The sequence below is a fragment of the Thunnus maccoyii genome, chromosome 17 (assembly GCF_910596095.1).
Source record: "Thunnus maccoyii chromosome 17, fThuMac1.1, whole genome shotgun sequence".
NCBI lineage: Eukaryota > Metazoa > Chordata > Actinopteri > Scombriformes > Scombridae > Thunnus > Thunnus maccoyii.
The window spans coordinates 25,448,380-25,476,023 of record NC_056549.1 but is presented as its reverse complement, the minus strand read 5'-3'; the positions used below and the strand labels follow the sequence as shown (position 1 = coordinate 25,476,023).

Genomic DNA, 27,644 nt, shown 5'->3' with positions numbered 1-27,644 from the left:
TGGATTTATTATGTTTGATATAATTTTATATTAGTAACTTTTATAGATTTAAATGTTTTGTCTATCTTAGTTTTACAATCTTGGTACCAGTGTTGTTTAACATACATTATCCTTTGAATTTAATGTTAAAATTCTTTTCCTTTATTTAATTCCATATTGATCCATTAATAAATCAAGTCAAAAACATGTATTTAACTAATTCTTCTTGAAGCTTAGAGATGAGCAGTTTTATGTTTATGTTATGAAAGACAGACAGAGAGAAGGAGAGAGACAGTCAGGGTGGATAAAAGAATCTGTCTCAAAATTTCTCTGTTCAGATCATTTTTTTAAGTATTTCACTGATCAGCGTCTGTAAATTATCTCTGATATTTTAAACATGTCTGAGTTTAGCTGGAAAACCGAATCAAACCTGCTCCAGTGGAGGCGAGTTGATCCCAGAAACTTTTATTTCACTAGGAGATGAACATTTCACTTTTATTAACAGCTTAGGGGATTAAACAGCAGGAGAAGGTGAAATAAGGCCACGGAGGGAAACTAATCGGGGACCGGGGGGAAAGAAGTCACGAAGACAGGAAGTGACAGATGAATGAAAAGGAAAAAAGCTGGAAAACGGTCTGTCTGCTGCCTCCTCAGGTCAAGTCAGGTCAAGAGTTAGTGCTAACAGGGAATTGAGTGTTCCAAATTGGGAAACGGGAGGTTTCTGATGTGTCATGCGAAGCTGTAATAACGTGAGGAAATGACAGGATGAGACAAGACCGGGAGGGTAAAGAGGAAAGTGAGGAGTGTTGGAGAGTCCTACCTCTGTCCTCTGGCTTGATGGGATGAGGCTTTCTGTCGGCACTGGGAAGCTCCGGCTTGAGACCTGAAAAACGGAACATGGCCAGAGAAAGTCAGAGAGAGACCTTGTCCGTCTGGCCACGACCAATTCAAGACTCAACAGAGAACGGGAAGGAACAAATGCTTTCATAAGCACATTCATGCAAAGAAAAACGCTCCTCTCTGACACACACACACACACACACACACACACACCGCCCTCTACAAGGCACTGAGAGACGGACAGTTAGGTACACATATATCCTTTTTATCTCTATCGCACAAAACTACTTAACTGTGCATGTATAGCTGCATGCACTCATTTGTGGTTTGGTTTATGAGACACCTTTTTGCAGTGTTGACTCAGACAGGAAGTCGTGCACAGACACATTCACTGATCCCACACTATACAGAGGTCCCACAAATGTACACACACACATCAAACTGAAATGCAGCACGGTGGTAGGAAGACAAGAATGCAAACTGCTGCTTCCTGTGCAGATGAGAAAAAAATGATAACAAGTGTGCATCTTTTGCTAACTGAGGATTATACAGCCACACTAGTGGCTTTGTGAGGCTAAATGCTAATATGCTCGTAATGATAATGCTAGCGTGTTGATGTCACGTTGAATTACACTTTGACCAGATGAGTGCGCTAGATGAAAAGTCAGGAGATCAAAGTTGTTAGAGTTGTGGGGAACATGAATGAACTACATTTAACAGCAGCTTGTGCAATAGTTCTTGAGATACTCCAATAAAGAACTAAAATGTCAACCTCATGGTGGTGCTAGAGGTATATATATATATAATATATACTGATGTGTGACAGATTAAAGCAACAACCAGCACAGGTCTGAATGCTTGACCCCTACAGTGAGGGCATCCGGTGACTCTGTTATGCTTTTGGGGGCATTTTGCTGGCATGGTTTGAGTCCACTTGTCCCCTTAGAAAGTCCTTCTGAGTCATCACCTTTATCCTATGATGAAACATTTCTATCCTGATGGGAGTGGTCTCTTCCAGGATGACAATGCTACTATCCAAAGGGCACGAGGGGTCACAGAATGGTTTGATGAGTATGAAAATGATGTGAATCATATGCTATGGCGTTCACAGTCACCAGATCTTAACCCAACTGAACATCTATAGGAGATTTAGGACTGATGTGTTAGACGGCGCTCTCCACCACCATCATCACAACACCAAAAGAAGGAATATCTTTTTGAAGAACGGTGTTCATCCCTCCTGTAGAGTTCAGAGACTTCCTTTAAGATTAAGATTTCCTTTAATTTGTCACCTGTCTGTATGTGTATACAGACCAACTTGGAAACTTTCCAAGGAAACAACAAGAAATACATGTTTTGATATCTGACATACTGTGATTAATTACTGTCTTGCCACAACATACATTAGTATGACTTCAGCCATGTGATTTAAAGGCAAATTTGACATCCTTTACCTGGAACAACCACCTGCTATTCACATAATGTGAATAGCAGGTGGTTTTTTATTTTCATTACATGTCCTCAATCATTTTTAATCAAGTGTGCTACGTTCAGTCACCAGTATGTTCCACTTCAAGATCGTCAAGACACTAACCCTTTCTGAAACCTAGCACTGAGCCGATAGCATTTAATGAGGTGGAAGGTGTAAAGTGAGATGTTGTCAGAGTTCCTTACCTATGCTTTTTGATGGTGGAGGTGGCTTCTTCGGTTTCTGACGGAAGAAAAAGGAGGGAGAGAGAGGGAAAGTAGGTCAGAGTGACATCAAAGTAGACGCTGACTCATTAAGAGACACTTACTTTTACTCTCTCAAGTACAGAAACCCAACACACAGGCAGGGAGAAAGGGACAACAGATCAGGTTTGGTCTTAACAAGGAAAATCTAATAATACCCCAGTTTAAAACCTAGAAGTCAAACTGGTTATAGTTAGAGAATTGTAAGGGGAAACAAGTTCAGTCATTAAGTATATAGGGCTGGGCAAGAATTTGGTAATAATATGATCTTGTTTTATTTTGAGCCCAATTAAGCAATCTATGCCAAGCAAATTTTATTTTAAATGCTGTCTATTTCATCTTTCTGTGTGTCATTTGAGATCACATATAAATGATTATTTCTGTCATTACAAATGATGTTTTTTCTGCAGTCGACCGGGGCCTCAAGTATCAAGAAAACAAACATGAAAGACAACAAAGCGACTGATAAAAGAGCAGTCAGTAACTTGAAGAAAGTTCAAACTTCCAGTAAGTCAGCTGGTGTTGTTTCAGTGTGTTTTGCATTTGTTTTTCTGCACCTTGTGACAGCATTATGTCTCTCTCCGATAACAAGTATGTTAGTGCTTTCTACACACATGGTTGGAGGGTGGAGAGGTGATAGCGTGAGTAGGGTAAGTGAAACTAAACTGACTTCGAAAACAACATGCTGCAAGGCAGAGAGTGAGAAAAATATTTGAAAAGTATGCTACATTTTCCTAATGTGAGATTTTAGTGATCTGTGCGATCTTAAGGACATCTAGCGTCACTGCACTGAGCATTGTGCGTCAAACATGGAAAACAAATGAGGGAAATGATTAACACATACAGCCTGGGTGTTTCTGCAGAATTCTGATCAGGACCTAATAAGTGAGGGCTCCATCTACTGTGGAGAATAGTGGAAGAAAAGCCACTGAAGGGAGAGTGTTTTGGTTTGTCACTTAAGTGCCTTTTTATGCAACATTTACCATCAAATACTGAGATATGTTCATGACTCTGAAGGCTCATCCATATCTTTAGAAAAAAAAAAAAAAAAAAATCACATTTTGCTTGTCTGCTTCACTTTGATTATTTATTACTCAACCAGCAGACTCACTGATCAGCTCAACACAACACACAATCACAGTCTTCTACACAGCCTGCTGGGTGATGACATCTTTGGAACATATGTGAAACACACAGTTCACCAAGTTCCATTAAAAAAAAGTAACAAAAAAATCCCCCCAAAACTTTATATCACTGAACTCAGTCAGGACTGTCAGTTCGCAACCTTTGTATCCTCAGCAAACATGGTTTCCAGGGAAACAGCTGCGCCCATGACATGCGTATTTATCAAAAGTAGAGCCTGAAGCATCACTAATAGAGGCAGAGCTATACTGTGTTAATAATTGTGTTTGCTAAATTTCATACAGGTGTGACTAGAAGCAAGGATTAGTGACAATTGATAAAATCCAAAGCTCATTGTACATTATAAACAGGGTCACTATGGAGGTTGTGCAACCATGTTTCAACCATTTCTAGTGGGCGATAGTTGCACTTAGATGATCAGATATGAGGAATTTGGTCTTTATTCCTTACTTCTTATGTTTTTATGTGTTTTATGGGATGATTTTTTTTATTTAAAAAAATGTACAGCTAAAAAAATGAAATTGAACAAATGCTACACACAAACCGCAAGAGATAATGCGACACCTACTGACAGAGGAGCGAATGCTCGGTTCACCTGCAGCAATACGATTTGACCAACTTCACTTGAATTTTAAACAGAGAGATGGATTCAGTCCATATTAAATGCCAGTTACCTGTCAAGTCAGGACCGTTTTATTTGTATAGCCCAATATGACAAATCACAACTTTACCTCAGGCGGTTTTACAATCTGTGCAGCAATACAACATCCTCTTTCCTCAGGCTCTGAATATAGCTTTGACGCTATATTAGGAGGCAAACACAACTGAGAGTGAGGTCACTTCCTTACAACGGCAGACTTATGGTTTTTCTTCTATTCTAGGTAAACATTACTCATCTGTAGTCCTCCAAAAAAGTCTCAAAAATGACCATAATTTTTTTTTTTTAAAAACAGGGCTGTTGCCTTAAGTTCTACCTTCTTCCAATAGACTAGTTTTCAAGTTGCTTCTAAAATTGCTTCTTTTTGACATTTAATGACTTGGACATCATCTTCTTCATCATTATCATTGTTATCTCTTTCCACAGGAAATGGATTCACAGCCCCTGTGAGCCGAATAATCAGCAATGATGGTCTGATTGCTGACAGCCATTAAATAAGCAAGCCTTTTACAATCTAATCATATTATTTAACCCCTGAGGGGATCTCGCCTGACACTTAGTCACATTCACTGGAATATGCTTTCTTCACAATTAAATATCCTGCTACAGGGGTAAATTGGTGTTGTTTTTTTTTAACACATTCACACCTATAGAAAGAAACACAGTCAATTATTTCTTATCAGCACAAGAGAGATATTGTATACAGAGAGGTCTCACTGAGCACAGCTGAATAACTGAATTCTGATGAGCATTAAATAACACAATTGAGTGTGTTGAGGACAAATTCATGAAATTAACTCTGGTGGATACTTGAGTTCTATTGTGTGTGTCTTGTGTGTGCTATAAAGGTGTCCTACCGACCAATCACAGAATAGATGAGATTATATGAAAACTGATTTCATCTGTCATCTATGGAATCATTTTCTGCATGGACGATGTTAGGTGACTGACAGTTGCGGTACTTCCGTGGCTTGGATAGACGTGAATCTCTCGTAGCTGAATCATCAGAACAGAAGATGAGCAGCTGCGTTAGACGATATCTGATAAATCAGAAATCCAAAACAAAGCCAGTGCAGATTAATTCAAAGGATTGATGAATAATCTGACCGATAATGTTTAGTATTGCTGAAATCAGATCATGCCCAGGAGCAAGACAATCCAATCAGCATCTTCCTACAGCCTAAAATAGCGAACCTAATGGCCTTTTAGTGAAATTAGCCAATATTGATGTGTGTACCTAATAGAGCAGGACACTACCCAGACCCACTTAGACAGTATATTATTTGGACTTCTTGGTTATTAGGAGCCAAATGTACCCATAAAGATCTCCAGAGGTGACCAAACGTTAGGTCATTGCTTTTATAACCAAAGGTCCTCCAGGCTGTGGGGAGAGGGAGGTGCTGTGAATGTGAAGCCAATGTATGAAGCTCTACTCAGCTAATCAGATACTGATTACAGGCTGCTGTATTCTGATGAGCCTCGTCCACCGGACTTGTCACAGAGCCCTATGTCGCCCTGTCAGTCAAAGTGTGTCAACATAGGCTCCATAGCGGTGCAAGAACCAGCAAACCCTGTCAGTGGTGGCCTTTCATCAGGGGCGCTAATAGCTTACCTCCTCTGACTCCTGCTTAGGTGATGACTTCACTGACCCTCTCGACGTGGGAGTCTGAAACATGAACATAAGAATTCTTGATATAATCACACAGTAACACCTGTCAAACCACTTCCTATAATGAGACCTCAAAGCCCTCTAATGTCCATCACAGTGACATGGAGAACAGTGGAGATTGAAAATCAGTCACCCACGGTGTCCAGAAAGGACAGACACACTCCCTGAGTACACTCTGTCAGCTCAAACACTTTGAACACGGACTGAAGACCCACTTCAGAAGCTGGGTCACTGATCATTAATGATGCCTGGAGGAGACTTCTTAGCAATAAGCTCTTTACTCCAAAAAGGCATCTGGCTGATTATCAAGAGGCCTTATTACCCATGTGGAAAAGCCTTCATAAGAAATCAAACAGGATTTCTGCATTTGTGATGTGGAAAACTTAAGCCATGATTACTGCTCCGTAATATTAATCAGATGATGTAAGGTACAACATGCCATATGTCATAACTGAAATAAAATGGGCAGTGTGAGCAGTGGGTTCAGTGTCAACCTCCACTGCACTTTGTTTTGGGGGGTTTTTTTGTTGTTGTTTTTGTATTTCATCTGATTGGCTCAGTCTCATTCATATCTGCTGAGATCCCAGTGAAAGAACATCAAAATGAAACATTTCCAGCCTCCAAACATCATTTCCATTTCAAAGGCAAACTTTTTACAGAAGTTAAATCCCTGTACAGAATGCCTGAATGTTTCCATAATTTAGTATTTAGGAATTTATTAGAGCGTTTTAACTGATGACGCTAGTGAGTAAGTTAAGATATCACTTGTCCAAGAATAAATACATACAAATGTTGATATTTCAGACATCTGTGGGACTGGTTTCATCTCTTACATGAGGAACAATAGATTTTTTTTCAGACTTTTATTAGATAATTAATAGATTACATTCATTTCTGCTTTTTTGCAGGCTTTTCATACCAGTGTTAACACCAACTACAACCACATAATGTTGCACTGATTATTTAAAGATTCCCTGCACACATAAAATGTTCTGCTTTGGGTAATAATTTATCTGAAATGGTTTTTAACAACTCTCTAATTTCCTTCTCCTTAATTTAAACATCCAGAATCTATAAATAGGCAAATATTTTTAATTTCATAAGTTTAACTGCTGGATGCAAGATGTCTCCTACTTCACTAAAAAGTCTATTCTGTGTGCCAGAAAGGTCAAATTTCTACATCACAGTTGTGTAAATTATACACTGGACCATGATTGACTACTTTAATAAGTTGTGATGTCACAAATACTGCTTAAACTCAGATTTAAGGTGAGATTAGAGAAACTTTCCTTCTTCAGCAGATGAAAGTGAAAACAGACTTCTAATGTCAAACATCATTCTGCACAGTGAGGCAACAATAAGTAAAACACATTTTTGAGTGAAGGGTTACCTTAATATACAAAGTTATTTCACCATAATACAGAAAACGTTAATATCTTTCATTTTTTTGATCTCACCTCTTTCTCTGCCTCTGAAAGCAAAACGACAAAGTTGTCAGGAAAGACGCCTTCTTTGCCCCCGATCTCCCCTCGCCACCAGCCGGGCTCTCCTGTGTCCTGTCAGAGAAGCAATGGAAAAAAAGGGGTGAAATATGAAACTGCACTTGTGTAATCACACTGTGGCATCTGCATATTTTACTGTGTCTCTTTTAGTGTAATATGCAAGTTATTTCTCAATTTTCAAGACAATTCGGAAGAAAAGTAATAAAACCTCACTGAGTAGCTTTCAAAGTGGACTATAAAGGGTTAAAAAAAGATGCTGAGAGAGGCTTAGGAGGACAGCAAAACTGGCACCTTGTACACTTGTTTCTAACCAAACAGCAGCTGTATTGATCACTGACCACACACTGTCTTCTCAACTGCCTCCACTTGATGGCAGCAGCTTTCAAGATAGTCTTGGCAGTGAGACTGGAGGACTCACGGTTATGTGTCACTATTTGCCTACTACTGCACAACAAACCCTGAGTCAGAGTCATCATACCTCCACAACGTGTCAAGAGGCAGCTGAGCTGAGCTGAGCTGAGCTGAGCTGAGCTGAGCCAGCCAAGAATCTGTGGAGCTTCATGTGTTGGCTGGTTGCCCTGTGATGCTTCACTACTGAATGACAGTGTGAGACTCTACAGGAGAGACTCAGGGCCGATTCTTTGGAATACATTAGTCAACTGGGACAATTAAAAGGGTCTGAAGAAGTGCCTCAATAAGTGTGGAAGAGGGAAATCAAGAAGTGCAATGTGCTCAATGAGTAACAGGTTATTAGTCTTCTCGGAACATATCTGACTGTTAGTGAAAGCAAAAGGTCTCCTTCCTGTCTCAAAGTCTAAACTAAGAGCCATTACTACGTTACACATGAAGTCCAACAGTAACTCTTTAAGACAAATGCTGAAAAAATAGAGAAATCATCTTTGTTTTCATTGTGGTCTCATTTTAGACTTCAGTGTGTTTTATTTTAGAATAACCCTTCATGTGATCAGAACACACACAGTATATTCTGTTTGTTTCTCTTACAAGAGGAGCTATGGGTCGATTTTTTTGATATTTGAAACTTTTTTTTATAATAATTACATGGACAAAAACCTGTGACCTTGAATGTAACTTTTATGTCTGCAGCTGGGAACAGTGAAGTTTTGTTTGGGAAAAGTCATTACTTCAGTCCTGATATCATCTTACAGAATATAAAAAAATCCTTACATACAGCTACCTATGAGCTATATGGTCTGTATCTATTTAAAGTCCCATTTTAAATCAGTAAATTTTTCTCCAGCAACTGAACACTTTTCTGTTGTTTTACTTTCCCCAAGTCTGGTTTGTAGTGGAATAGAGAGAATTGTTGCAGATGAACTTACAGATCCAGACTCATCTCACAGGATTTTCACTCATGTTGTGCTGTGGCGTAAGTGATATAATTACAAAATTAAACATGATTCTGCAACTGCATGGGCTGTATCTCACCTAAAATCAATTCAGAACCAATTTTAGTAGATAATTATGGAGAAATTTGACAAAACTGTGCAGACTGCAGCAACGTCAGTCTTAAAATTGTAATCAGAGAGTTAAGAAAACCTAGAGATTGGTAAGTTTGGAAGGTGTAGGAAGGGTTTGTGCCATGTCTAAGTATCTTTGGTTGAAATTGTCAAACAATTATATGACATGCTGAAGCAAAGTTATTCACCTCAGGCAGTACCAGTCAGATGGGGTTAACTGCTTGGATGGGCTGATGTTAGCTGGGCTGTTATACTGACTTTATGATGAGTTCTGCAGCTGTGAACAAGCATGCAGGATGACATAAGAAAAACCAAACTAGCAGGTTAGTTCGGCTAATATAACTACTAAGTACTTCCTTCCCATTCTCTGCTTATAATATTCAGTTAATTGGTGACACACAAGTATTTCACTGAACCTCAGTGCTGTTCTCACGTAAACCCAGTTTGACAACTTCAATCCATTAAGCACCGGTAGCTTACTTTGCTCAGTATATGGATGATGTCGCCCTCTCTCAGGCTCAGCTCGTCCTCGTTTGTGGCCTCAAAAGCAAAGGTGACCTTACAGCACTCTTTAGCTGAGGAAACAGAAACAGTGGAGTCTTCACAGGGATTCAGGGGCAAAAGCACACAGAGCGCACTACATGTACATGTATACAGATATATTTTTATTTATGCTAGTACACAACAGCCTGTCTGTAAGCTGATGGATTTGTCAAGGATGTAAACATCCTCCCAACCATGTATACAACACAAGGCTTCAGAATCATTTGTTGAAGGAAAATTCTCAAGTGCTTTCAGTATTTGCAAATAATTATTCTTTTCAAACTACACAGTGGAGCTGCAACTAAAGACAGATGCAAATAATGCTAACAAAGCGAACATGCAAACTTCACAAACAAACAGGACAAACGGAAAGACTTTTCATACCGAGTTGCTAGTGATATAAAAGACACTTTAAGCATCATTTACCTTTGGATTTGCTCTCTCCGTCTGCTCTCTGCGAGTCTGTCATGTTGGAATGGGCGGGCTTTGCAGCAGATGGTAATGATGGGATTGGCTAAAATGAAGCAAACCATACAGATGGAAATGATTTATTGGACATGAGTGGATATGTGGTTCAATGTGGAAAAGCCCTGTCTATGAGGCAGGTTGTGTCTGAACTGAATGAGAGGAATAATCTGATCATGTTTTGTTATGGACGTTTATGGATGGTGCAGTTAATTATGGAAGTGAGCAGTTAAGGATTGTAGAGAGGATATGGACAGAAAGAAGAAAGGCTTGTTAAAGTTCTACCCTTTCCCGCTCTACAAGGAATGTCTGATGTTATAGCTTGTAAGTGATGACAAGTGTTCAGGTCACACGCACTACATGGAGGCAAAATATACACATAACAGAATTTTTATCAGAGGGTCACCTGCTTCCTACTATGAACAACAATGGGATTATAAATGAACACAACAGTTTTGGTTATTTCCCATAAGAGACTTATGTCAGTGTTGTTTTTTTCTGTGCTGTTCTCAGTGGTTTTAAATGGGTGGGACTCTGCTGGAAAAAGGTGATGTCATATATTTCCGTGCGCCAATCAGACTTTTAGCAATATTATAATTAGAATCTGATGACAGTTGTGGGTTGTTTTTTCTGGTGTTGTAAATCTGATCAAACTACACTCACACAGCTGAGTATTAAACCAAGCTGGCAGCATTGTTTTAAGGGCGCCTCAACACTCTTTAGTCCAGCCTGAAATATCCAGACAACCTTAAGATGGATTGCTATGAAATTTTGTCATTTTGACATTAATGGTCCCCAAAGGATGAATCCTACTGACTTCAGTAATCCTCTCACTTTCCCTCTAGTGCCACCATCAGGCTGACACTTGTGGTTCAGACTGAAATATCTTTCCAACTATTAGATGGACTGCCAAGAAGTTTACGACAGATATTCAAGGTTCCTAGAGGATACATTATTTGACTTTGGTGATCCACTCACTTTGTCTATAGCGCCACTCGCAGGTCAAAGTTTTCACTTATGCTACATGGGTGGATTCACACAACATTTGGTGCAGACATTCATTGTTCCCAGGTGATGTATTCTGATGACTTTTCCTTTGGCGCCACCATGAGGTTAACTTGTTAGTTCTTTTATTGAAATATCTCAAGGACTACTAGATGGATTGATGTGAAATTTGGTTCAGGAATTCATGGTCCCCAGAGGATGAACTGTAATATCTTCGATCTCTGATCAAAATTTCATTTGGTTTATGACCACATACTTGCAGAACTCAAGACATTCCCATCAGCCTCAGCTGTACATTGCGTTTAGTGATGTTAGCACAGTGCAACACTAAACCAGCACAGTGAACATGATAAACATTACACCTGATAGACATCAACATGCTAGCATTATCAATGTGCGCATGTTAGCATACATTTAGTTCAAGTACAGCATCACAGAGCTGCTGGCATGGCTGTACACTCTTAGTCTTGTTTAATATTAAACTTTGAATAAATAATATATAAGGACCTTATTTCCAAACTTTAAGTGATGCTTACTTAGTCATAACTATCTAATGTGCTGGGAAACTAATGAATATTTCAAACAAGATTTTCAGGAGCTGTTGTTTTTAACCTGTTGAAAGTAACAGATAAGTCTACTTTCTCTGTCTCTTATAAGCTTGTTGTTGCTTCCAACACTGATTGAGTTCAGCTCAACTCAACTCAAGCCACAATAACAGACCTTTTTGAAAAGTGGCAAAAGATCAAAAATGGTATGAGTGTAAACTGATGTGACAGTATCCCTTTGATTTCACAGGCAGGATGCTGTTTGTCCCTGATACTACTGCAGGGAGAGGGGAGAGCAGTACATGGATTATGTGGGTTATTCAAGGTCAAATGAGATACCGGAGGCTGTGAAAAGAAGGGAGTGGGACCATGCAATATGTGGTGGTATGTGAGGAGTGAAGGAGAGTGAAGGAAGCTGTGTTAGTGGTGAAAGAGAGTGAGGGCTGTTGTGAAGAGGAGAGAAGGAAAAGAGGGGAGAGTTTCAGAACGGAGTTACGTGCTGAACTAATTAAGCAGTGAGCCATGTTATTATATAGCAAAATGTTATATCAAGTCTATCTGAGCATATCATCCATGTGTCTTGTATGTATGTTTCAAAACTGCAAAGGAAAAACCTGAAATAGGAATATAAGATACAACATTCCATGAGTTTTCCATTTCAAAAAGGACTTCCTTTTTCCACATCAAATAGAATGATAGAATTGCCAGAAACAAGTTCCAATCTAAAATAGTGTGTCAGATGAAGATTCCTGACTGAATTTCGTCATTTTTTTTGTTTTTTGTGTCATGTACATGTGCTGACGACAACTTAAACCACAAGTGTATTCACAACAAACAAAAACTTCACATGAATCTGGGTAAGTTCCCTCAGAGTAGACAGTAAACAACATGGGTAAATCAATGTCATGCTGATCTGGGGTGACAGACAGTGGTTTCAGCGCTTACCACACCTACCAAACGCACCTTTCAACACCAGGGACAGCGCCTCAGCAAACTAAAAATTATGTTTTGTCTCCCAAAATCCACCAAGGAATTTGTCAGTGTGCACAAGCGCAGACTGCCGGTCTGTGGCCGACAGTGACACATTCTCTGCCAGATTTTTTTTTTTTTTTTTAAAAACAAAACATGGTACAAATCTCTTTGTGGCCTATAAATAACTTTATAGGCTATTACATAAAAATAACTTCAACTTACATCTTCACAATGCTATGCCACAAGCCAGTTTACAAAGATTAAAACGTCAAAACATTACATAACAATTGCATCTCGTTAGTAACAAAAACCGAGAAAGAGCCTTAAAAGAAAGTTACCTTCAAGAAGACTGCTGAGTACTTTACGCTTTGCAGTCTTTCTTTTTAGTTAGAGTTTCTTTTCTGGAGCTCTCAGGGAAACCACCGTTTATGTTTGGTCGTTATAATATGATCTTTCATGTTGGCATTTCCACCATGTGTGATCGAAAATACTCTCGCAGTGTGTTCAGAACGTTCAGAACAGAGAGACTGACTCTCTCTTCGGCATGATAGCTAACTGTTAGCACACTGACAGGTTCTGTTAGAAAGGGCTGCAAGCGTCACAGACTAGCAACAGCCTCGACAACGACACACTGATTGATTGACACGCGTACAGACAAATCAGTGTTGAATGTTTTTATATTAGGTTAGGTAATAATGAGTGGGACAGAACATGATAAACGTCTATGTAAGCGCTGAAAACAACTATAATATTATAATTATTATTTGAATTGTGGTTTGGATATTTTAGTGTTTTACAGACATTTGTCGGGACTCAGGACACCCAGCTTGAAACCAGGACATCTAGTCACTGTATGCTGACCAAAATAATACAGAAACTACAAAATATAGATGACAAAAATGAAAGTAAGGAGGATACTTACTTAGCTTGTTAGGAGCACAAAATTGTTTTGCAATTTAGTGTGGTATTTACGGAGACCACATATGTAAATGAGTCCAGCCACAGTTCATCTGATTTGCATAAAGCGCTGCTAAATGAGACCCGATGTCAGGCTGTGCTGACACATGTTGCACATGTCTGGAAAGCAACAGAGCGTAAAGAATGCTTTTTTGTTGCTGAACTTGGAAGACACTGTTGTAACAGCAAGTGTGTATTCATACAACAAGATTTCTGGTCCAACTTTGGGTAGATTATAGCTGTAAAAATATATGATGTCTACTTAATAAGTATTTGAATGCAGCAGGAGGCCAGTGATAGAAACTCTTTGTCAGCTTGTCACTCACTCTTTCGACCTGGCTGTAGTCTCTGTTCACGTCCGAGAAAAACAATACAGCAGATTTTACACCTGCTTTTCCCGGATTTCCAACATAGTTTCCTCTGCTGCAGTGGTAAATAAATCAGGTGAAGCAGCTATTTGTATGACTTTCCATTCCCTCTTCCCATATTTTGCACCTTTAAAACAGAAAGTCTTAAGCTTATTACATAAGCTCAAACACACCATTTTCAGTGGTGCTGCTTTTCTCCCACTTTAGCTGTGCAGAACTTTGGTGCTGCCCTTTACGAAACAAGGATGAACAACATTTGACTGTTGATTTGACTGAAAGAGCTGCAAATCCTTCGTGAATTCCCCCCTTGGTAAATATTTATTTTCAATATCCCATCAGCACTGCAGACCATAACATCATTGACCCGCATCAAATGTGTAACAAACTAAAAAAACACCGCCCTTCGTTTCTTTGCACGTCTTTGTGAAAAGATCGTCATGTGCAATTTACTAGTGGACACGTTTCAGAGAAAAAATAAGGAATTTCTCTCTGATGTTTTCATGTCTCTTTACCTTTGAACTGAAAATAATCTGTTTTCACAAGTCAATACAATTCAGCTATTCTCAACAATATTCTACAAATATTCATTTCTGGAAAATTTCTCCAAAATATCTCCAAATGGGTGTCTTGTTTTAACTGTTGAGTATGCAACATTTGACAATGCTTTGTGTGTTACATACAAAGTTTGCGTCACTCACTTTCTCCTTCTTTTCCTCTGTTTCAGGGCTGGGCAGTCGGACCTTTAGTTTGACTGACCCTTCTCTGAAAATATCTCCGAAGCCGACACCTCGGATCTTCTTGGGCTGGGCGATGACTCCGTTCCCTGAGGCTGGTTGAGGTGATGTTGGGGTAGCGGTGCTTTCCACACCACTTCCATCTATGGAGGATATGCAACATGGAAAGACAATCAATCCGTGTATAACATCTTAATGTTTTTCCCCTAATTTGTTTTGGAGAACCCATATTGTATTCTTCTCAGCCACCAGACGGTGCTAAAAATTACACAAAAAAAAATAAAATAAACAAAACACATGAATGAAAAGATTTGTTCAAATGGGCTCAGTAGCAGTTGTTTTGAATGTCCTCAGTTTATCACAGCTTTAATTCAAAACAGATGGTTAACGGGGAACTTTCCTCACATGATGCAGTCACATAATATCTAACCTCCAGTTGCAGACACACACACACACACACACACCACACACAGAGGTGTTTACAGAGCTGCTTCACCTCCAGGTCGTATAACAAGCAGACAGAAGGCTTAGACGCATCCAGCTACAGACTAAACCTTCAGCCAACCTTCTTGTTGAGGCTTGTTTCCACTGGGCTGCGATCACACCTTAACAGCTCCATTACTACACTCGATCTGACTGACGGTTTACAGCCATAATGCAAAAACAACACGGGGAATGAGGCCGGGACGCTCTGCACGAAAAGAGAATAAATGTCTGAATGAGATAGAAGAGACAGCAATCATCTGTCTGAAAAATGACACAAAGCAGTTGTTGTCATACGCTGAAGAGAGTTGAATAAGTAAAAACAGACAGACACACACTGTTCTGCTCCAGTGTGCCTCAGTGTTGGGTGTGTTTCAAAAGGCTCCGTTCACAGATTCACAGTCACATTTGAGTATAACAGAGACTTAAAACAGGAAAAACAATCACTTTCATCAACCGCAGTAAATGCACCCAGTGTTTGTTTTGGTATCACGCCACTTAAACCAAATATCGAATTCCAGATCTCCTTCTCTTGTGTTTTTCCAGCTACACGCCACCCTTCACGTCCACGAGGCCCTGCTGTTTTTCTGTCTCTGTCTTACCAGTCTCATCTGCCGCGGTGTCGTTGGATTCTCCGTCCTCTCCCGTGGCATCCAGCTCTTTGACGAAGTTGGAAGGAAAGAGTCCCGACTTGCCGTTAAACAGGCCGTTCCACCAGCCCTCTTCAACCTGCACGCAGAACAGATGTGATCCTTTCTCCCCTAATTCTGAAGAGGGGTGTTTCTTAACAAGCCACATGTTTTTTTTATAGATTTGAAAATCGCTCTTCGATAAACAACCCCTGTATAAAAAAAAAAATGAAGCAAAAAAAAAACATGAAACCGGAAATTTACAAAGATGAAAGGCCAATTTATACCATGTAATCGCATCATGTCACACACAGCAGCTCATAAATCCTCTTTAGATAAATATATTAGCACCTCTTATTGCTCATAAACGTAAAGTGCTTTCTACTGCTCGATCCTCTCTTACTTGTCCTGACTTGTTTGCACCACAAATAACCTCAAATAACAGTCAGTGTGTCTTCACTGATTAAAGACACAACATGCTCGTAATATTACACCTGCACACTCTTTTGTTTAACCTTAAGACTGACAGGTCAGCAATTAAAAAAGGTTGGATATCACACTTTTTTTTTCCCCCCCTCAACCTTCACCATTTCAAAATACAGTTAGATCAGAAGGTGCACTTAACGTGACCTGGTTAGATTTACAAATTATACAGTCAGTGTGGACGTTTAAAGTACCTCTTCGATGATGTCTATAATTTCTCCGACTTTCAGCTCCAGCTCATCTTCGTTCTGTGGCTGGTAGTCAAACAGCACCTTGCACTGTCTCTTCTTAGGCTCTGTGAAGACAAAACACCGGTTAGTCAACCGACGTGCTGCGTGGCTTCACACGTGCACGTGAGCGCGAGCACCGTGCACTGTACATAACTGTGTGCGTGCATGTCTCCGTTTCCTCTAGAATACCAAAGTGGGGCGTGTGCGAGAAGTGGAAGAGGTGAGGAAAGCGAGCAAGGTGTCTATCCAGGAAGTGGGAGGGTTTTTCAGCAGGGTGATCCTGTGGAAGACGGCGGACACACCCTGCTGCACGAGCATAACCGCACACAGAAAACTCTACCAGCAAGGAAGAAATGGTGTCACTTTTTTTAGTTTTAGAAAAACATTACATGGTTGCTCATTTGGTAAGATATAAATATGAGACACAGACTTCAGCGCAAACCTCAGCACCATTTATCCCAAATGACTTTATTTTCTGACAATTTGTAGGTCAGGGAGCTTATTCTCAATGCCCAGCTTAGAACTGTGAACATCTAGTATAAAGTAGCTCAGTTATTTAGACAAAAAAGGGTATTTCCTCAGAATGCATGTTAATTTAAATCATCTGATCAACTCACTAACCAATAAAAAACAATCAGATTATGTTCAAAGCTACATTCATTATTTTTTGGCCACTTGGGGGCAGAAGAAAAGCTGTAAACACAACACTGACTTATAATTACCTTTTGAAGCTTTCATGGCTAACTTAGCAAACAGTTCCCTGTTTACACATCCAGCAGATACAGAGCATCACTAGCCTTCATTAGCAACCTGAAAATTGAAAGTTCAGGATTCACTCTCCTTATGGCTCTGTTTTTGTCTGCTAAATGCTCCATTATGTTCAACAGTTAGCCAGCAACCTTGAGTTCATTAAAGGCCCCATGAAATGAAAAATACATTTTCTCAGTTTTAATCCTGTGTCTCTGTGTTAATTGTTCATTTATCTCTCATTATATGCCAAATATGTGTCAAAATCAGAGTATTTTTACATCAAAATTCCTGTCTTTTCTCTTCCTGTTAAACAGCTTCAAATGTTAGATGACTCATCCTGCACTCAGGGGTGTTTACAAAAGTTCATCCTCTCAAATGTGACTTTGGGTGAATACCTAGCCACAGTGTTGATATAAAACCACACTTCACCGTTTGTGGGTCATAGTAGCTAACAGAGCAATATGGAGAGAGATAGGAAGAGATGCGTATTTGGACACAGTGGGCAGAAACTTTGTGGCTGAGGTCTAATTCATTTGTCTCTCCCTCGTCCTCCTCCTGATCTAACAACAGGTGAGGGAGGTGTGTGTGGAGCTGACAGTCCTCTGTAGACTGAACATAAACAACAAAGTTGTGGGTTGTAAAATCAAAACAATGAACTGAAAAATGCTAAAACACTGTGTAGAGCTGAGAAGGAACTGCAGCGTCAGGTGATAATTCTCTGAGGGTTCATCATCAAGAACAACCCCTTTCACATTACACATGGTCATTTCATACATTGTTAACATAAAACTATTCATTAGTGCAGCTTTAATGCACATGAACCCAGAATGACATTTCTTAGATCCCATTTTTTTATCCATGATGCCTCTGTACCTGATGAAGACCCAATTAGGCCTCAAAATACTGTACTTTTTCTACATGCAATTAAGAAAAACATTTTTAAAAGGGAGCATTTACTGTGTTGTGAGTCTTTGGGAAGCAGATCAGATCTCAATTTGCTAATATATGTTATCACCTGTAAAATACACCGAGGTACAACAAAGCCATCTTAACATAATGACACACGCTTACTGTGTGCCAATCAGTGACACATATGTTACATTATTTGAACCTGAGGAAGGCTCTATGTTCAAATCTCAGATGTTCTTTGTGTTGTATGAACACCTCCTTTCAAATTTAAGTGTTTACTCCATAATTCAAATACATGTGTAGATGTGTTTATGAGTGTCTGTTTGTTTGTATGCCAGTTTCAGATTATCTCAACATAAGCTTGTACTATCTTCCACTGGCCAGATGTACTTTATATCACAGGACACAAATTAGGCTCAGGCAGTACCTATTTTTTCATACCTTCCTGACATTTCACCAGGTTATAAAGTATATGATGGTATTTGTGTATTAAAAAACAAAGAAACCATAAAAGCAGAGCTGCTGGTGATAGAAGTCGTTGTAACATGCAGGGTTTCTGCCAGTGTATTGCAAGTTGCCTAAGTTGACTCCCTGCCAGGCCTAAGCATCAGGGGAATTTTTTAAATGTATTTTGAAGATGTTTTTTAAACTAAATTGTGTGATACAAGTAGCGTAGCTCCTTTAAGGAATAGCTCAGTGTGTAGGGAGTGTGCGTAGAGAGCGTAGAGAGAAAGCATGTGTATGTCGATGAGACTGGTGACCAGAGCAGACAGTATAAGTTAGCAGTATAGCTGTGAACGTAGCAGTGCAAAGTGTGTATAGTTTAGGCTATTTGTCTGTGAATAAATGCAACAATTCCGCAAAACCCAAGCCAAGTTCCCGTGTATTGCTTGCCACTAAGCGAAGGGGTTTAGCCCCAAAGCTAGCCATAACTTTGGCCCAGGCTCACTTAAGGTGGACCGGTCGTTTTAGCAATAATCTCAGCCGCTCCTCCGAGTTTTGCTCAACAACTTTACCATCAGGACTATACCCAAAATACTCCTAAACAGGGGCAGAGGTATTCTTCTTTTTCACTAGTCCTGTAGCGTTATCCCCCCACTCGCAGTCACCATCAGCTCAGTTCAGCTGCCTGTTCCACCAGTAGAGACTGACCTCTTGTGACGCGTGCTGTACACTACAATACAGCATCTCCTTATCAGTTCTATAGAAAGAGGAGCGTCTGTATTTTTGACAGTATTGAAAATCGTAGCTTCTGGATTTCTAAATACCCTGGTATATCGTAATACCTTGATACCACCAAGCCTAACACCAATGTAGGAAACGTCACTAATACCTGTTTTAACAGTGCTATTGTGATGGCAGCTAAATGTACAATTACACCCTGAAGTCAAGCTCTATACTTGTGAAGTCTAAATGAGTCAGCCATTCTGTAAGAATAGAAACACAGTCACAGCAGATAGAAGAACAAAGACAAAGATGAAAACTGTACTCATGATAGGATCTTTGAACAAGACCGGACATGGTGGAGGTATGCAACACACACTAGTGCATATATCAAAGCACACATGAGCTCACACACAGGAGACGCAGGTGAAATCATATTTGCAAATAAGTGTCGACTTTGTTTTAACCAGCCAGATGCCACGTGAATGAGATTTGAGCCAAGACGATGAATGCAATGTGTAGCAGACGTATAAATACAGTTGAAGTATATTAATGTCTTCATATTTCCTGTCATTAACAGTTCAGGACCTTACCATGCCTTATTGAAGTAGCATACACACACACAAAACTACAGCATCTTACTCTTTGCGGGTGCTGGGGGCTGAGGCAAGAAGCCACCAGTTGGGATGCCGATGGTGCTCATCCTCTGAACCAGGTTGGCCACGTTCCCTGCACTCTTCTCTCTCCTCAGAGGCTGAGAGGTCTCCTCTTTCGGCTCACTTTTTGTTTCTTTGACCTCTTTGGAATCCTTCTTCAATTCCTACAAAAAAAAAAAAAAAAAAACAGCAGTGAGTGGGAAGCATTTTTAGTGTTACTATCATTAAATTATCATTCTAACTAACTTCTGCAACCGATCAGTAAAATTCTTTTTTACTTATAATGTCTAATTTAATTACTTCAAAATGATACAAACAATCTTTAAAATGGACATCGAGAGAGTTTATTTTCTAATAAGCTGCATTTCACAGATATTGCTTTTATTTTGTAAACTACCTCCTTTCAGACAAATGAAAATGTACAGCTGCAATCTTGGAACCCATCGGCTATCTGTGTGACGATGATTTACACACGGAAATCAGAACACTCCCAGTACCAAAACCTTGTCCCGTCGCCTACAGATTCTGCATTCATATGCAGATATCTGTTTATAGAGATTATTGCGGCTGTGGTTTTTATTATCGTCCTCAAAGAGACGCCTACATACACCACACCAATCACAGTATAACTGAATTTTAAGCACAAAAGTGACAGGTCTGGTACTAGGATGACACAAAGAATCTTAATCTACAGTAAAATCTCCAATTCTGTCAAACCACTCAAAAGGTTTAACAGCCGTCTTCAGCTAGTGACTATGGACTTTGTTTGTTTGGTAACAGACAATAGTTCACGGCCCTGATGATGTTACGTTTTCAGCAGAGGTGTTTGTGGTGGGATTTATTTCCACTGACCATAGCCTGACTATAAACCTAATATCTAACCTAAACCCCGAACCCCAAATTAACCCATTGAGGAGGTGAGGATGTGTATACTATTTGAATGGGTTGTAACAGGGTTGACACACACATCCACAAAAAATCCCTTTGTTTCCCTTTTGACTGCAGCCAAAACACATTTTTTGTGGATGTGGTAAAGCAAACATTTCACCACACTAATGACAAACAAACCACAATTCATGCCCAAGCTAGTAACAGGAGCTGAATGCAGAAAAAATGCATATTGAACAGGAGGCAGACAGCTAAAATAGAAACTATGTAGTCATAAAGAGATTATCAAGACATCAGGTGGACAGAAAGGCGACGTGTGAAACAAGGTGAATCGGTTTCAGACAACCTAAGTGGAAGTGAAATGTGTATGACAATCTGCATTCTGGTGAGCTAAAGCGACACAAAACAAACCATCACTATGGCAACTTGCGTCAGTGCTCAATTGTACTAGTTACAGCCCACTCATGCTAAATCTAGCTGTCGCTAATGATCCCAATCATGTCATGCAGCCAGGCGGCTGTAAAACAGCTGCCACATTCTCCCAGCCTGGGGAACTCCCTGACAACAGCACAAAGTCCACATCACACTGTGGACTGTGAGAATATGGATTTTTTCTTACTGTGGTGAAAAAGTAACGCATGCCCATGGTGACCCTCCCCAGAAACAAATAATTACAGTCTTTTTTATTATATTAGTACGTATGGTGTTAGTTTGATGATGTTCCTGCTTGCACTTATGTTGAAAATGTACACTCTGTTTTGATTAAAACACCATACATTTTCCATGAAAGAGCGACTTCCCTTCACTCCTCCTCCACACCGCAGCAGTGAATTCAGCTCAGCTCAGCTCGATTCACTCAGCGGGTCATGGAGACTGTGTAAAACACAAACACACACGGCTGGAGCCCCTGCCGTCTCTCCCACGGTGGAGTTAGACGGTTGGAGGCAAAGCCTTGCGCCCATCCACGCTCATGAGCGCTACGCCTGGCGAAATGCTGTCGGGAAACACATCTCACCTGGCATAGTGACAATGAGAACTATGATTGGCCCCCACTCTGATCACCGGCACTGTTTACATACGGGCCGGCATGCACACTTCAAACCTCCGGTGAAGAGAGGTGGGGTCTGGCGCTATTCACTGTTGTGTTTCAACAGGTGAGAGAGTATGTTTGTTCAGCCAGGGAGAGCTTTTATTAGATGGGTAAGAGCGAAATTTAGTTGGAGCCTCTGAGTCTTACGTAACCAAACAGATGCTATTAAAATGATTTATAACGTCCTCAGACAGGTCACTTCTATCTGTTGCTCAATGTAAGCCGTATTCACATATGAACTCTGGACAATGTCTGGAGAATCAGGTCTGGACATTGTCTGGAATTGCCCTTTCACACATGTAGCACACAACAGAAGACTGTCCATGTCAGATGTGTTCTCACCTACTGGAAATACTCTGTTTGGTTTAGGCGAGGGGTGCAGGAGGCAGGACATGACGCAGAAAATACACTGTGGTTGTAATTCAGCAAGAAATCACAGTAAGTCTTCTCTCTCATTAGCGCTAGCTTCGCAGCAAAGCGTTCAGGCACAGTCAAAACAACGCAGCTTAGCTAGCCTGCTGCGTTTATCCAGCGCCAGTCGCATGTGTAAAATAGCGGCTGCGGATGAGAGGGGAGTCGACTGCTGGAAGACAACGACGTTGTATTTAAGTTTATGTTCTGCTTGTTCAACAATATTATAAATTGCTCATACCGTCTCCCTTACTGCCAGATTTTGTTGCACTTACAGTGACGAGCAGTTGTAGCCCACTTCGTCGGAGAATTCACTGCTCTATCACACATGGGCTCAATCGGACATTACACAGACTTTGTACAAGGGAACTGGCAGGATAAAGTCTGTCTTATGTCCGGTCCAACTGATATGGACGTCTGCGTTGACACATACAGCTCCTCCAGGTGATGTCCAGATAATTCCAGGGTTGCATTGCATGTGTGAAAGGGGCTGTAAGACAAAAGGTGACTGAGCCTTTGCTGTCAGAGCTTCTAGATCCACATGATGTCCTTGTTGGGAATCTGAGACTCAGCAAGTCAATATCTAATCTTTAAATCTCAAAATATACTTTCTATATAAATAAATAACCACTATTATTACTCAAATACACCAAGAAAGACAGATCAGACTGTTGTAGCTGGTAAGCAGTGACTACCCCTTAAAAATGGAAGTATGTCCTGCTGGGAGCTCAGAGCAGTAGCAACTCAATTACACTGCTGAAGCAACAATAGAGTGTGTGTGTGTGTGTGTGTGTGTGTGTGTGTGTGTGTGTGTGTGTGTGTGTATGTATGATAACTGGACAATGACCCAGTTCACCATCCACTTCCTGGTTTACACACGCTGACTTTGCAATTCCGAAGTAGAGAGGAAGTCCAGCTGTGTGTGTGTGTGTGTGTGTGTGTGTGTGTGTGTGTGTGTGTGTGTGTGCACTGAGACAGAGATGAGAGTAAAAACAACAGAAATGCAGATGAATTTAAGTTCTCCACAGCCGTGCTTCAGAAAGCTGTGCTGAGACAATAAAGTAAAGATGAGAGTGGAAGTGGAAGACAAGACACAAGAAGGGCTTTCACAGCTCTCAGATATCTGTGTGTAGTTCATTGACACTGCTGACTGTCTGCCAGCGGAGATTAGAGTGTGAAGAGGACTGTTTTCACACATCCATTGTGTTAATTGGATTGCACATACACAGAGTGCATAAATTATGGGAGTTCCCTCTTCTTCAAGCATACTCAGCTGTGTGATGTGTCATCTTTTGTCTTTAGTGGCAGTTTCAAAAAAATGACAACAATAGAATTCACCTCTAAACGGCACTGTGAGTCTGTACTCAGTGTTTTAGCACATGACAAGCTGTAAAAACACATTAAGACCAGTAGTTAATGGTTTTGACAGTTACATATAAACCAAACCAAAAAAAATTACATCCTGTATTTCTCCAATCTGTCACATAGACGCACACGCACTCACAATAAATCATCCACACCCAGAAACACCAACATTAGCACCGAAAATGGATGGATGAACAGCCAACACACACTTAGAAAACCTTCTCACATTTCAGATAACAAACTCAGACCCAGAATTCATACTTCAGCAACAACATACACTCATGTCAGTTCATCCTTGCTAACCACAGTTTCTTTCCTTACCATCTCCTGCCCGTCCATGTTTCATGTCCCCTGATCATTCAGCTACAACACCGATTAAAGGGAGCAGGAAGAAGAAACACATCATCATCATCTCAGGCCATCACGTTATTGTCAGGAGCAAAGTTCAACAGCCTGCTCCTTAAAAGATTAACTATACGAGCCCAGTGACAGGCCCAGGCTGCTTAGCCGATTACCTATCTCACTACAAAGGATTATAGGAAGAGAAGAGAAGAGAAGTTCGCATTAGCAGTGCAAATATCTTGCACTTAGGTGTCTCGAGTGATGACTATGACTCACCTCTACCAAAACCACATACTACTGCTTATGAGCTGCATAGTTAACTGTGTGCACTGATTAGATGGAAACTGAGTTTCCATTCCATCAATTAGTTTAAATGGAAATGTCATGACAGCAGGTTCACTAAGCACAGTGTGTGTAAATCCGAGCAAAGTAATCGACTTTGGTGATATTCTAATATATGAATTTGTATCATCAACGATAAACCAAACATCCTAACAGCACTGACGTTTGCAGTAGTGACATGCCAGATCAGTATTGATACTGATCTTATTCAGTGAATCGAGTATCAGCCATGACACAATCGATCCACATTAAATAGTCCATGTCATTATAAAATTCATTGCTTCTCTGACATTCGTTCAGTCATGCATGGTGATCCCAGGAAAAAGAGCAATGCCATCTGACTGTAACACCTTATTGGCAAATGAGGTACTGAAATCTGTATGAGGTGAGAAAAAAGTTGAAGCAGTGCATCCCTTCTACTACTCCAAAATGTAAGAAGCTATTGTTTTACTAACTGCCCTTTTATAAACTACTTCTCTGGTCAAATAAATAGTGGAAAGTATTCTGGAAACATGTTTTATAGAATATTGCTCATCATAGTTTAGAGTAGTGATCTGTAGTGATCTAAAAATCTAAAAAGGATTCATCATTCCTGACGTTATCAACTCAGGCTTTCAGTCCTGTGTTATCAGTACATTAGCAGAGTTCATGTGGCCGTTCTGGCTGATAAACCTCTGTGCAGGCTATGGGCAGAAACAAAGGCTCGATATAGAGCTGCAGGTGAAGGTTGAGCTGACACATCTGCGGGTTGCTTTAACCTTTTACCATCATTGTCAGCTAGAGACGCAGTTAACATCATGTATTCAATCCAGTGAAACAACCACAACAGCCTGTGTTTGTCTGCTCCTACTGTCAGTACGTTGACTCACAGTTAGTAGTGATTTTCAGAGCACATACTTTAACTACAGAAAAACTTTCCACAACTGCAGGATTTCTGTATTCATACTAGGCATGTTGATTCTCAAGTTTTTCACAGATCAACTAGTCATTAGTCACTAGTAGTGATGCCACAGTGGGGGGAATTTTCCCACTGACAAATGAACTTGTGACAACACCGGTGTTACCGGTTACACCAGACATTTTACAAAATAAGATATTCGTCAATGACACTCATCCGTGGAACACTTGATTTGATCTTTAACATTAGATTTTTAGTTTAGATCTTCCCATAATACAGCCGGGCTATGGCGCACACAGACAGGGGCGAGCCAGAGGACGACTGCCACTTAGAACCAGAACTCGCCTGCCATCCAGAGAGAGACACACACCGAGAGCAGGCTGAGCAGGCAGAGAGCGGGAGAGTTGTTGCCGAAAACAAGCACCGAGACCCGGAGACATGAGAGAAGCTGCCCGCTAACAGCTAGCGTTATGTTTGTTTACAGCAGCAGGACGGAGAACAGATGTCTCACTCTGCTACTTTTTGCTGCGACTCTGCTGCTGCTGCAGACGCTCCCGGAGCAGACAGTCAGTTTATAATTGAAGCGTCTCTCGTCCAAATAAGTATTGACAACACGCTTACTTTACAAGTTGGAGTTTTTCTATTTGATGAATGTGGGCGCTGATACGCGAAAATGAAATAAATGTGTTTGTTTCTATAGACAAAAGCCAAACTATGATATGGGCGGTGGGCAAGTCATGTAATCTGTGTATGTTCCAACACCGTGTAACACCGGTAACATCGACCACTGTGGCAAGCCTAGTCACTAGTCAGTAACACACTCGATTCCAGATTGAGTGATCGCACAGAAAAGGAAGCAAATATATATGAAACAGATATTAGACAACCCTGATTATAAGACATAAAGGTAAAACATGAAATACTTCCACTGAAGCAGAACATGAATAGCACATTTGTGTAGTTTGTTCTATCAGTCACATACTTGCACTCTCCTGTCAGACTCTTGGATGCAATTAAAATGATTTTCTCTGGCAGTTAGCATTTGCCTCGGTGTGTTACTGCAGTTCGACTTTTTATTTTTACTCATCAGGAATTCATTTCACAAACCGAATCGGGCTCCCTGAATACTTACTAGATGCACTATAAACTAACTAGCCTAGCAACAATAAGGCTACAAACAACCCATAACGCAACACTCTCTGTAGAAGATACCTTCCTTTCAAAAAGAGTATCTGATGTCATGAATAATACTAAGTGCGATCATGAATGCACATCACAATGCATGCTCTTCTTCTTCTCTTTTTTCTGCAACACCATTACCTTGCTTCAACAAAGGATACTTTTGCTTCTTTTCAGCCAAGCATACAGTATACTCTCCACACTGGAGTGTATCCAAATATAGGAATTGAGTGACTGGACCACATCTGTTAGCGGCCAACACTATAAGCCACAGACTGCTATTAGTCTAATAATGTTCACTGCTCCAATAGGATTATCTCTAATGGTACAACAGACAAGTGCATTTAAAACCTCAGTGGAAGTGCAGAGTCAGCTCTACGCTGCTTACAAGATAGCTATTAAAACATCGAGCGCAATATGATTTAGTAAGCGGCGTGACAAAGAGTCATATTCCATCTCCTCTCTCACCTTGACGAAGTTGTCGGGGAAGAGGCCCCTTTTCCCGTTAAGGTCCCCCTCCATCCAACCATCCTCCTCTATATAGCGCACGTTCTTGATGATGTCGCCCAGTCGCAGGGTCAACTCGTCCTCATGGATCGCCTCGTAATCATACTCCACCACAACCTCTGATCCACAGGAAAGGAAAAACACAGAGGGAGAGAGAATGGAAGAAAGAGAGGAAGCCGAATTAATATGTTAAAGTAATATTTAAAATCACTTTTATATATAAATATATCTACACTCCTGCCCAGTAATAAAATAACAGTGACTAAACATATAGCAGTTGCTTGTTTGTTGAATCTTTTTACTGTTTCATTCTTATGTGAATCTGTGTATTGTCTGGTTCTATCACCCATCATCATTTGAAGATAAACACATATTATTTCCAAAACACAGACTGATGAGTAAAACAGAGCAGGTATCAATTGCAACTGGTACTTTCCGGAACAAGAATACATTTCTTCCTCTGCATCCACTACTACTACTACAGTTGAGTGATTGCACATACTGCTCAGAAAATGTGTATAAGGCACTGTAAGTTCAAAACAATAGACCAAAACGATACAATATGTTTTAAAAAGCCAATTGTTTTAGTATGCGCATTACAATTACAAGATAAGGAAGGAATGTCAAATCAGGCGCAAATGCTTAGAAAGAAGTAACATTGTGTTTAGTCTCTATGATGGGAAACACAATGTGCTTCACAGCCCACAGAAACATCACATCACAGTGATC

General features: G+C 40.3%; 1 protein-coding gene across 2 annotated transcripts in view; it reads right to left on the bottom strand.

Moving 5' to 3' along the window:
* The window catches only part of LOC121882386 (CD2-associated protein), a 66,834-nt gene that overhangs the window by 23,332 nt on the left and 15,858 nt on the right, over window positions 1–27,644 (bottom strand). The window contains exons 2-12 of one of the 2 annotated variants that reach the window (XM_042390610.1): window positions 26,877–27,034; window positions 19,880–20,057; window positions 16,379–16,479; window positions 15,675–15,801; window positions 14,554–14,732; window positions 9,970–10,057; window positions 9,481–9,575; window positions 7,478–7,576; window positions 5,964–6,017; window positions 2,494–2,530; window positions 800–862 (exon numbers count right to left, since the gene is read on the bottom strand). In XM_042390610.1, the coding sequence (XP_042246544.1) occupies window positions 800–862; window positions 2,494–2,530; window positions 5,964–6,017; window positions 7,478–7,576; window positions 9,481–9,575; window positions 9,970–10,057; window positions 14,554–14,732; window positions 15,675–15,801; window positions 16,379–16,479; window positions 19,880–20,057; window positions 26,877–27,034 (1,179 nt within the window). The remainder of the gene's footprint in view (window positions 1–799; window positions 863–2,493; window positions 2,531–5,963; window positions 6,018–7,477; window positions 7,577–9,480; window positions 9,576–9,969; window positions 10,058–14,553; window positions 14,733–15,674; window positions 15,802–16,378; window positions 16,480–19,879; window positions 20,058–26,876; window positions 27,035–27,644) is intronic. The other variant, XM_042390611.1, reaches the window with a different exon arrangement.